At 41.9% G+C, this 12,924-nt stretch overlaps 1 protein-coding gene across 1 annotated transcript in view; it reads left to right on the forward strand.

Annotated features, from left to right (window-relative positions):
• Positions 1–10,022, forward strand: part of FSTL4 (follistatin like 4) — a 490,942-nt gene extending 480,920 nt beyond the window's left edge. The window contains exons 16-17 of the mRNA XM_084635901.1: positions 2,666–2,775; positions 8,258–10,022. Of these exons, the coding sequence (XP_084492027.1) occupies positions 2,666–2,775; positions 8,258–8,960 (813 nt within the window). The 3' untranslated portion in view covers positions 8,961–10,022. The remainder of the gene's footprint in view (positions 1–2,665; positions 2,776–8,257) is intronic.
• The last annotated feature ends 2,902 nt before the right edge of the window (positions 10,023–12,924 follow it).

Below are 12,924 nucleotides of genomic sequence, written 5' to 3' on the forward strand. Positions count from 1 at the left end.
ACCATTGCACAGATCCTCTTGACCTCCTACCTCCACTCCTCATAGGAATGCAGGAAGCTTAAGGATCACAGATGCCTTTCTGGAAGATAGATATGCTTTACAAGTTGTTGGGTTCAGTACAGGAGTAACTGGATGAAATTTAAGGCCTGTGATATAGGGGAGATCCAATTCAATGATCTAATCCCCTCTCCCCACGATGAATCTAGGGCTAGCTACAGACAGGTACTTAGGTGTTGCAATGCCTAGCTCATAGGCACCTAGTGGAATTCTGAGCCCCAAGCTAGCTGCCTGGGCTACCCATGCATTGCATACAGAGAGTTAGGTGCCCAAGAAGGAGATTCTTGGGAGCCAGCTGAGCAGGGCGTGGCCTAACCTAACCAGGACTGAAATGCAGAGGAAAGGGGTGGGGCTTAGACCCCAATCAAAAGTATTTAGGCAGCTAACTCCCATTGATGTGGCCTTAGACACCTGACTGACAGGCCAGAGGGAAGTGCCAATATTCTTATCCACAAACCCTCTCCTGAAGTTAGGCGCCTAAAAACAAGGTCAACTTTTTCTCATGAAAAACCAGAGGAGGCCATCCAGACTGTTATGCCTGATTTGGAGCAGGGATGTGAACTTGAGTCTTCCCCTTCTCAGGCAAGTGCCCTAACGGCAGGGCTATTGAGTATTCTAGGGACACGCACAAGCACAAGCCAAAAAATTCCCAACTTGCTTGGCCCTGATTGTGTGTGGGGCCCAAGCCCATAGGCATGTTTAGCACATACTAATGCAACTGAGTGCTTTAGGAGAGATATGGGCATGTCCAGTCTGAGAACTGCTCTGGGGTTTCAGTTTGAGTGCAGGTTCCAAGCAGTGACGTGGGCCCACCAGCAGATACTTAGATGCCTACAGGGTTAGCTAGCAGCTGGACGGTGGTTCTGAAAATGTCAGTGGCACCAAATGTTGGCATTAGGTGCCTAAAGAGGCAGTTAGGCACGCAAATACCTTGTGAACCTGGCACCTCGAGTCTACACTAGCCCTTATGCTGGCACTTGAGAGTGGGAGGATCTTCTTCTTGCTTCCCCGCACAGCAGCTAAGTGCCCAGTTAAACTATTCAGGCCAGACGTTTACACATAAATAATCATCTTCTTTACAGCAGTTGCCATATTGCCATACAGATTTTACAAACCAATTGGGCCCTGCTAAATAATGAGGACTCCTGCACTGTTGTAACCTCTGGCAACAGAACAACAGCAACTAAACAGAAGTTTCAGAAGCAATCTCAGCTAACTTTCCTGATGACTAGCATGGGTTCCTGGACAAGATACAGGAAGACAAAATGGATTCTCTTTACGCTTTCGAACTTAATAGCTTCCGTCCAGCTGTGAGAGGTTTCTGTAATTAAAGGAAAGATGGCACAGACTTGTGATTATTAACAAGACAACACCAACTGCACAGCTGGAAACTTGTTATAGGGCTATAGTTCTCAGATGGTCCTTTCCGTTATCTTGTGAAGTGCAGATACGCATGGATAGCATTAGATTAACATCAGCAGCAGTCTACCTTTGTTTTTTCTGATCCCTCCCTCCCACCTCCACCAAAAGTTTGCAGTGTCAATTTGATGAGGTTCCCCACACACACACAAACAAAAACCTTAATGATTTCCCACAGTCTGTAATAAAGAAATTCGGCTGTACAGCTTGACCTTCATTTTCTCCCTCTTCAGAAATCAGGGGTTTATTAAACAAAGTTATGCAGCCTATTAAGGGGTTGCTATTGTTCAGTTGTTACTAGTTTATGGGAAAGCAAATATACAATACTATTTCTGGCTTCATGAAAGCACTCGGCAAAAATTGGCATTTTTCTCAAACAATTTAATTGGAAGAAATTGAAATGGCATGACCAGAAAGTTTGAACTAAACCTTTTAAGGAATTATTTAGCCTTACATTCAAAAGAACTCCTGTTAGCACATTACATTAGCAGAAACTTCTAATGAATTGACCTAAACCATCTTGAATCAAAACAATCCCAGTAAACAATTTCTGTATTTAACATTTTAATTGTTGAACATTTCTACCTCCTCATTTTTCTGGGGTTATAAGGGAGATAATAAATCAGAGTTTCCATGGCAGCAGAAGGTTTGCTTTGTTCTGAAGGACAGCATTTCGAGAGAGTACCTTTCTCTGCTCTTCCATGTATTTTACATGGTGCAATCAATGGGTGAACATTTCTGCTCCTTCAAAGTGATAATTAATTGCTGTGGGACTTAGCATTAGACCATTCAAGCCAGTGAATTAAAACTTAAAACTGTGCATTTAAGTGAGTTAATAAATATGAAATAAATGTTTTCTTTAAACAGTTTGGAATACATTATTGTAGGTTTAGTGTTGTCACACTATTTCAACTTGTGCATGATTGCTTTGTCTACGGATACAAACATCATCATATGACAGCAAAGAGAGTTGTGCACTTACCTTACAAATGTCAATCTTCAAATGCCATTTTAATTAACATTTTTTCAGGGCAGCTACTCCAAACACTATTTTGAAAGTATTAATCAATTTGAATGTCCTAGGTACATGGCAAAAATCTTTTTGGTGTAACGCAGTTCTGTAATCTGTATTTACTTCTCGCTTCCTTCTTGTTTTCCCTATGCTCAACATTTTGTTTATTTATTGTAGGTAATATCAGAGGCAAGTGCAGGGGAAAATCAGCATATCATCCGCACGCCATTTGAAGATGTGGATGATTTTTTCATACCACCTACGAATCTTATTATTAATCACATTAGGTAAGGAATGGTCCTAATGACTCGTCATCATCATGCTTTGTGCTTCTAGGGAACCTTCTGTCTAATCAGCTTGAAGTACTATATAAACATTAATGAACATGTGATCTGGTTAAGTATTATTTTCCCCATTTTCCTGATGTGGAAACTGATGTAAGAACAGGATAAGCAAATTGCCCCCAAATGATTCAGCAAGTCTGTGTAGAGACAGGAATAGAAACTTGAGGTTCAGGCTCATGCTTTAACCACAAAGCCATACTACAAGAAATCTAAGATTCAAAGTGTACCGCTGAGGGTATGTCTACACTGCAAATTAAGGTGTGCTTGTACTGTTTGCAACAGTAGCTAGCAAACACATGACAGCACAGGCTTCAGCATGGGCTAGCCATCCCAGTACAAGCCCCTAAGGACTCGGTAGACATATCCTATGATTTATTGAGCTGAGTGGTAAAAAATTTATTCTCATCTAAAGTTTGGCTGTTGAACACATAACTGACCATTTGCATGCTGAAATATGAGATGTGTGTGCAGTAACAGCAACTGCACAAATGGTGCATGCATTTTTAAAAAAATGAGCACCAGGTATTGTGATTACAATATTTTCCAAGGGAATTACAATTTAGCTAACACGCTTAACTCAAAATAATATGCACTATTTCCTGGCATTAATGTGACAACTCCATGTTAACTGTTGAAATCAATGGTAAGTACATAGTAATTGATTCTATTGCTACCACGTTATAGTACAACTACTAATCACTTTATGGAGCCAGTATAGCTCAGTTGTGTGCCATATTCTGCTTTTTAGACCCCAATCCAACAAAGTACTTAAGCACATGCTTACCTTTAAGTTAGTTGCTGGATTAGGGTTCTACTGATGACTGCCACACTATTACTGACATTGGTGTGACTATGTGCAGGTTTTGACCCAATGTAAATAGTTCTGCTTGCTGAAACAAACAGTAATTTGACACTTCCAACTGTCTGTTAATTCAGATAAATATCTAGACCTTCTTCAAGTAGTGCCCCTATGGATGCTCCACGTCAGATGTGCATGTGCCCCAGCCACCTTTGATCGGAGATTTTAATTAGCAGTGTCCATTTGGCCCATGCAGGTGCTTCTGATACCCACGTGTCCCACACTGAGGCTATATCAGGCTGCGCAAGAAAACTGCCCTCAGTTCCTGTGTTGGGCTGAGACAGAGCTTAGTGTGTCCGCATCGTGCTTGTCTCGGCTGCTCGCTGAGTTCTTTTTACGTAGTTTGTTAGTAAGTAGTAATAGTTAGATACTGGCTATTGAAAAATTGTGTTATTCCCTCTGGGGAAAGCTTCCCTGCATAGGGCATGCCCGGTTCACAGGGGTTTAAATGTTGCCTTGTGTGTAAAGAGGCTATCCCAGTCAGCAATGGACACTTTATGTGTTTGTTGCCTGGGAGAGCCACATAAGTGTAACATCTTGTTTAGCCCTCAAATCCAAGCCACGGAAGAACCAGGAAATCAAGCAGTGACTGTTAATGATGGAGTGTTCCTTTTGCCTCACTTTGGAGACAGGTCGGGAGACCTCCCCCTCCTCGCCATCAGTCCCGAGGAAACTCTAGTGCCCCTTCGCATCCAGGGCCTTCCTTCCCATGGACATCATGACACTATCATACTCTGTCAGAATTATTCAAGGGAGCCCCCAGGCTTCAGTCAGAAATGGTCTTCAACTTCTAGGTATCGTTGTCAACTGTCTAATTGCACAAACACCCTTGTCTTGCCCCCCTTCCTCCATCACTCCCTCTCCCTCACCCTCACTCACTTTCACCAGGCTGGGGCAGGGGGTTGGGGTGTGGGAGGGAGTGTGGGTTGGGGCTCCGGGCTGAGGGTGCAGGATGGGGTGCAGACTCTGGGAGGGAATTTGGATGTGGGAAGGGACTCCGTGCTGGAGGTGGGGGTGCAGGCTCCGGGAGGGAGTTTGGGATCATGAGGAGGCTCAGGGCAAGGGGTTGGGGTGCAGGAGGGGGTGCAGACTCTGGGAGGGAATTTGGACATGGGAAGAGGCTCTGTGCTGGGGGAGGGAGGGCAGGCTCCGGGAGGGAGTTTGGGATTGTGAGGAGGTTCAGGGCTGGGGCAAGGGGTTGGGGTGCAGGAGGGAGTGCAGGCTCTGGGAGGGAGTCTGGGTGCAGGAGGGGGCTGGAGTGTAGGAGGAAGTGAGGAGTGCAGGCTCCGGCCTGGCAGCGCCTACCTGAGGTGGCTTTCGGAAGTGGCGGCATGTCCAGCAGCAGCTCCTAGGCTCAGGGGGTGGCCAGGCAGCTCTGTGTGCTGACCCCGCCAACAGGCAACACCCCTACAGCTCGTATTGGCCGCCATTCCCCATTCCTGGCCGCGCCTCTGCCTAGTGGCCATAGGGACATGCTGGCCACTTCTGCGAGCAGCATGGAGCCAGGGCAAGTAGGGAGCCTGCCTTAGCCCTGGTGTGTCGCTGACTTTTAGCAGCCTAAAATCTCCCGGATTGGCTTCAGTAGCCTCTGGGCAATCGAGATCGATTCCAGGAGACTCCCAGCCAAACCGGGAGGGTTGGCAACCCTACAAAGTTCTAGGTCGCATAGCCGCTTGCATTTTTGTGACTGAACATGCAAGATTATGCTTTTGCTGTTTCCAAGGGTGGCTCAGATCAGCTTTCTTGCCAAACAGGTGTCAGTTCCTCAACAGGTTAACTGCCACCTGGACTGGTGGAAGGTTCATCGCAATGTAGGGGTGGGGGTCCTCTTACTCCAACTGACACCAACATTAACCATAACCACAGATGCATCTGTCAGAATGGGGAGGCACACCTCAATGCTCTAACAATACATGAAAAGAAAAGGAGTACTTGAGCTCATGCTCAAATAAATTGGTGAGTCTCTAAGGTGCCACAAGTACTCCTTTTCTTTTTGCGAATACAGACTAACACGGTTGTTACTCTGAAACCTAACAATACATGTTCACTCTGAGACCACACCCAGCTGGTCACCCCAAGAAACCACCCTCCATATCAACCTGTTAAGAGTCAGAGCAGTCAGAAATGTCTCCCTTCATTTTCTGCCTCTCCTCAGACAGGTCTAGCAAAGTCATGACAGACAATGCTGCCTGCATATTCTATTATCAATTGGCAGGGAGAAGTGAGATCTCCTTCCCTCTGCACCAAAGCATTAAGGTTATGGAACTGGAGCACAAAACATTGCATAAGAATTTCCTCAACCTATCTCCCAGGCAGGCAAAATTTCAAGTCAACACTCTTAGCAGGTGTTTGTTCCCAAGACTACAAATGGGAGTTGGATTCCCAAGTTATTGCTGGTGTAGTTCAGACTTGGGGATTTTCAGATGTTGATCTCTTCACTACCACTACGAACAAAAAATGCCATCTATTCTGTTCAGTTAGGTCGTAATTCCTTGGTGGGGGCCTTCCTCCTCACTTGGATGAAGAAGCTGTTTTATGTGGTTCCCCAATGCCTCTGATTCTCAAAGCAGTGAACAAAATCAGACAGGACAAGAACAGAGTTATCCTAATAGCCCCAACATAGTCAAGGTAGGTGTGGTTTCCCCTAGCTCTTTGTCCAGAGATAAATCTTCCAATCCCTCTTCAGCTCCTATCCCAGGATGCCAGTGGAATGCTGCATTCCCAATGTGAGCATTCTCCACCTCAAGGTGTGTCTCCTCAATGATTTGCGGGGTTAGTTGGTCTGTCCATCAGAGTTACAACAGATATTATTTTAAAAATAGGAAAGATCCAGAAATACTTACCTTCAAAAATGGAGAACATTTAGTGTCTGTTGTGAATTCCAAAATACTACCCCCAAATTTGCCTTACATCCAGTTGTTCTGGAATATGTGCTGCAGCTAAAGGAAACAGGACTATTACTTATTTCTCTCAAGGTTCATTTGGATGCCTTAAGAGTCTGCCATACCACTACTGAAGGGTTCTCGCCGTTTGCTTGACGAGGTCACAATCTACATACATCTATGGCTGTACTTAAAAATGTCCAGTATCCGAGAGCTGCACTAAGGTTTTCGGTACATATGCCTTTCTCAATGCCTCTAGTTCTGATGCAACAGCTGGCAATGCACTTTTTTCCTCTGTGCTGGAATCGATTCCAAAGTTCCCTCCTTGTTATGGGAATACTGCTCCGTTACCCACCTTCCTTCCCCGTGCTTTGGAGTTTCCTTCTGTGGCTCAGTGGTGAAAAAGGAACTGAGCGGCAATGTGCCCATGCAACCTGATAAAGCCTCAGTGCAAGCCGAGAGGCTATCAACAGCATGTGTGAGGATATCACACATGCTGCTGATATCCTCACGTGTGGGCTGAACGGACATTGCTAATGAAAATTTCCAATCAAAGGCACATGGGGCGCACATGCACCAGAAGTGGAGCCCCTATGAGGAGCACATCTTTGAAGAACTACAGTTACTGCACAGGGTGAGTCACCTCTCTCTTTGGGGGGGGGGCGCTAGTTCCCAGGATGCCCTACAGACTCGATGGCTGTCCATTAAAAGAATATGAAGAGCAAGTTTTTTCACTGAGATTTCAGAGCACAAATTTCACACAGGCATAGCACCTCTTCAGCAGCTGTGTGCACGTAACACACATTCTAAGCCACTTTTTCAAATTAAAGTTTATGATAAAAGCCTGGGTTTTCTCTTATTCAGGCACTTGGCCAAGTATTAAGGGAGTCTTGAAAGAAATGCTCTAAAGAAAGGCTTTTTTTTTTTAAATAGTCCAAGTGCGCTCATTCAGGAGAAACACTGGTGTCATCTCCTATTTCCTCCACACCTAATGCCATGTAAATCTTTACTGCAGCTATTTTAAGTGACGTTTCTAAAGGATCCGAGCATAATGGGAAAACGCAAGGCTAAGCTCAGTGATTTTCAAGGGATCATACGGTACATTGGCTAATTCTTCAGCAGTGAAATCACTGCTGAGTGTCTCACTGACATTCTGTTTAAGATTAAAGAAATAAACCCACTGATTGAAGCAAAATATATATTTTAACTGTGTGAAAACAAGTCTCTTGTCACGTTTCATAAAGCAATCTTAACCTTTCAAAGACCAGACAAACATCTCACTTAATTTCCTTCTTTCTGTATCGAATGGATAAAAAGATATTCCACGTAAAATTAATTTTCACTCACGCAAGTGACTCCAGCATAACACATAAAGTGCCCAATCCTGCACACTACTCCCACGGTTGATGGGACTGTTCATGTGAGCCAGGAATTCTTGCATGTATAACGGCTCGTGGGGTCATGCCCCTCATTCGTAATGACATGTTAACCAAAAATGTAGGGGTTTTTTTTAGCACATAGCAGAAGAATTAAAACGTTAGAGGTTTCATAGAGAAAAGCGAACATTATTACACACAATAGAAAACAACAGCATGGAGTCTGCCACTTCTGCTGGTTTCAGTGTTCTCTCAAGCATGTTGCCACAGCTCCAGAGATGATGGCAGTGTCATGTTTTATATTTCAGGTTCGGTTTCATCTTTAACAAATCGAAATCTGCAGTTCACAAAATTGACCTGGAAACTGTGACCCACATCAAGACTATCCGCTTCAGAAACTATAGCTGCAAACCACAGAGCATGGCCTATACCCATTTGGGCGGCTACTTCTTTGTCCAGTGTAAAAAAAATACATCAGTAATAGCCTCTCCCCAGCTCATTATTGACAGTGTTACAGATTCTGTGATTGGCCCTAACAGTGACGTATCGGGTACGCCCTATATTTCCCCTGATGGACGCTATTTGGTCAGTGCAGCTGAAGACAGTGGCAGGATTAAAGTCCAGGCAATAACCATCCAAGGGGAAATCAAGTTGATTTATGACTTACAAACAAATGTACACGTATCTGACCTGACATTTCAACCCTCTTTCACTGAGGGCAATCAGTACTATATATATGCTACGTCACATTTGCAAACAGATGTGCTTTTTGTAGAGCTGTCAACAGGGAAAATGAATGTACTGAAGAATTTAAAGGACCCTATCATGTCCAAAGACTGGCCCTGGAGCAGCTACACCAGAATTATGAAAGACAGTGGATTATTTGGACAGTATCTTATTACACCAGCTAAGAATTCACTGTTTGTTATTAATGGGAGACAAAACACATTACACTGTGAGGTTTCAGGTATCAGGAGGGGTAACACAGTGGTCTGGGTTGGAGAAGTATGAAAGGGCACAAAACTAGAGCCTGCAGCAGACAAGTACTGATTGGACCTTACACTGCAACAAATAGGCAGTCGCATTGTATATTTTTTCACTGGGAAAAAAACCTGTATAAGCTTCATGGTGCAACACTGGTATACTTGCAAGTTTTATAGTATAAGGTATGATCTGCTAATAGAAATTGGGTTGTGTTGGGATATTTTTTGGAAGTATGATTTACGGCTTGGCTTATGAAAAGAATGTATACCTGGAAAGAGAATAATTTCTCTACCAAGGTATTGAATAAGATGCATAACTTGATGATTCTGTAGAACAAAACAGCTTCTGAGTTTCAGTACTGATGAGTCTCTCCATTATGTTGAAGTCATCAGTTTTCTTTCAGTCAGTCTAACTTCAAATCAACTGTACTTCTGACTGTAGGGCCCTGATTATACTACCCTTAACATTTCCTGAACATGTAAGCAGTAAAAACACATTTAAAACTGACCTTTGTAATAAGGAAAATAAATCACAGAAAGCAGTTTTCAAAATGCAGACATCTAGGTGATACATTTAATGGAAAATGATCAGTTTCCTTTGAGGGATGGTGTGAGAAGAATTCTTTGATATAATTTCAGTACCAAACATGACAGAAGTATCTATGGTCAACTCTCTTTTTTTTCCTTTTCTCTCTTTTGCTATTGGAATGCAGGGTGTATAAAGAACATCGTCTGTTTGTATTCGAGAAAATTCTTAGTGGAAAAATTGGGGATGGGAAGGTGACTTTGAAAGCCACAAAACACTGGTAGTCAGATATGCAGAATCTATCGTATCAGGAGATAAAGCACTCTTCCTTCAGCACCATGTGACTCAAGTCAGATAGGACATAGTGTGAAAAATCATTTCCTGCCTGCCAGATAGCATAATAGCCAGGCTTGTGCTCAATGTAGGCAGAAACATTTCTAGAAATTATTCATTTCCCTCATTAGCAATTTACCAACACTGAAGCGACTTAGTTCTTCATAAAACAATGGCTACATAGCCAACTCCATCTCCACCAGTTTCAGTAACATATTTTTAGCAACCCATTCACCCATTATAATTTTAGTCTTAATTTACATGTTTCTCTTCAAAGATTCTGGAAAAGATTATTTTTGTGTTGCCGTTTTCCTCCCATTTATATTACACCTTTTTATCTTCAATTACCATTTAGTTATGAGAAATTAGATTCATGTAAAAATCAAATAAATTACCCCAGAATGCAACAGCTGGCAGTGAGAAAGTTAAGTTCCATTTGCACTTTTATAGACATAAAAAGCTTTTCTCCAGTTCTGTTTCGTAGCTGTCAGTGTTCATCATCATGAACTAATTAGGACAAGAGTAGTTATGGGTAACTTTCCAAAGTGGTGCAAGCCAGACAAGTACTATTAAAACAGTAAGAAATGAGCAGCTAAATCCCACAAACTGCTTTGAAAATGTAATCTTGATGTTAGTGCAAACTCCCTTTTCCAGGGACAGCATCTGTTACATCATTGCACCTGGCCTTTTGAATTACATGAAAGTATAACTATGCTCTAGCGTGACCTTGACTGCCCAGAGTTTATACGAAAGCAGTTGTTGAATATATTCGGTGATACTTAAAGGTGCAGTAACTATTTTCTAACATAGATGTTTGTCACCCTCCTCATAAAAAAGGGATTTTAAATTGAAAGGACACAGAGTAACACTGATAACATTCCTTTAAGCATTAGCTTTTACCGAAAGAATTGCATTTTATAGGCTGGCTATAGACATCAAGTAAGTTATAACCATCTTAGTTCTCTGATTAGTATAAATCTGTTTGGACAGACGAAAAAAGGCAATGAATCCTATGAATTCATTAGATATGAAATCCTTTAAATTGCCCTTTAGCATCGATAGGATGAAACCTACATATTTTCTCTTATGAGCCATAAAGTTTAGAAGACGTTGTCCCATCATTAAAACATGGACATACCTTCATTTAGAAATGCGTGGTGTTCATGATTCTCTACTCATCTAGTGAGGAAACATACACCTGTAAGGAAAGGAGGAGATCAACTTTGTAAGTACTTTTAAATATGCACAACTCCTTTCTAGAACAAAGTTGTATCCATACATTGCAGTCATCCTAAACGTGTTTTATTAGGCCAGACCACTGCGCTAGTGTTATCTTTTATGCCTTCTTGAATATTTTATTATGTCTATTGTAAGTTTCCTTGTAGAGAAGTTCATTGTGTCATAGATCAAGCAAATATTACTTTTTTAAGAATATTTTAAAAAATGTAAATATCTGTTCAGGTAAATATTCTTACAACTGGTGTAAATAGGCTGTGAAGGATGTATAATAGCCCTCACATCTTTCTGTTTGTCTCAAAATATTGGACTAGAAGTCACTCCAACTCCCACTTTAACCTTCCAAAGATGCTCCCATTTTTCCTTCCACAGCCCAAGTTCTGGTGACGTGTTTTCTAAATTATCCTAATGGTTCTAGCATACTTAGGCAATGAAGTACAATTTAGATTGTCCACGCTACTTGTGAACCGTTCCAATCATGGTCAATCTAACATTAAAGTGCTGCACATTTGTTATTCTGGATTTTTTTTCTTATGCCACAACGCTCACCCATTTCTCTGTACCAAAAAGGTTTAACTTGTGTTTGCCTTTGATTGCAAGCATATTAAATCTCCTTGATTGCAGTTTCTTTTTCATTTCTTTGGTATGTAAGTAGCAAGTGCTTCACCACTTCACATTTTTCCTGGCTAATGAATTACTAATCGCAATGATTAAGTGAAATGAATTTAAATTGGATTAGCAAATAATTAGTTACTTGAATATGCTGATGTATCACTTAGGCGTCTATTTGATGGACACTAGGATCACAGACAATAGTCACTGATTTCAGTAAGAATCTAGTCCCTGATCATTCACTGCTTAGATTAAATGGTAATACAAAAGAAATAACATGGCTGTTCTAATCAGTAATTTTTCCCCTTTCTTTTTCATTTTCTAAATATGGAAGGCCTCTTATTTAGCAGTGCTAGCTATGCAGTCCAAGACTTGGGCATATAGCTGGTTTTGAAACAGTACAAGCTAAAGAAAGAGGAGGAGTACTAAGATTTAGAACCAGAAACTGTGAATTACCTGTTATTACTGAGATTTTTTTAACCTCTGCACTGAATAAATCAACTAAATATCCTTGGACATTCTTCAAACTTAGGATGGGTGCACACTTGTAATTTGTTACAGGTAACCGTGAAAATGTGGCGGCAGGAGACTTTCATGTCTGTTCACTAAACCGAGTCAGAAATTTCGTTTGAATAGAAATGGGGGTGTTGGAAAATCTTGACCTGGCAGTTTGGGTCAATGAGCAGTAAATCTACACTGGAACTCTCCATCTTCTTTATATCATGATTATTATTTCTTACAGTGCTCAAAAGTCTGCTGGGTGTCTCCCAATACAGGTAAAAAGACCATGATTTGTGTTCCCTAATGAGCTCACATGCTAATATCAGACATGATCTTACAAGGCGTTAACAAGATGGAGGTTGGGCAGAGGTACAGGGTGACATCTATATGAGAACATGGTTAGTCAATAAGGGTGCAGCTTGATGGAGTAAATAAATGTTCTGTCTCTTCTATGATGTCCCTTTGTCTCATACCTGTCAGGATTTTAAATGAGAAAAATATCCATATGTTTATCTGAGTACAGTTGCTTTCTGTTCATTTAGCATTCTCTCCACTGGACTGGACAAGTCTTCCTGATTAGCAGGTTTCCACACAGCCAAATTCCGTGTGACTTTTATTGACTTCTCATGTCAACATGAGAGCAGCCAGAGCCAGTCAGAAGTTGGCCTAAATGGGCTGTGTATCTAAGAACATGCCACTTTATACCCCCATAGTTTGCCTCTTATGTTGTGAAAAGTTAGGGCCAAATTCCACTTGCCTTGCTTTTACACAACGTCTGATAAAG

The sequence above is a fragment of the Lepidochelys olivacea genome (assembly GCF_965140295.1).
Source record: "Lepidochelys olivacea isolate rLepOli2 genome assembly, chromosome: 8".
Taxonomy (NCBI): Eukaryota; Metazoa; Chordata; order Testudines; family Cheloniidae; genus Lepidochelys; species Lepidochelys olivacea.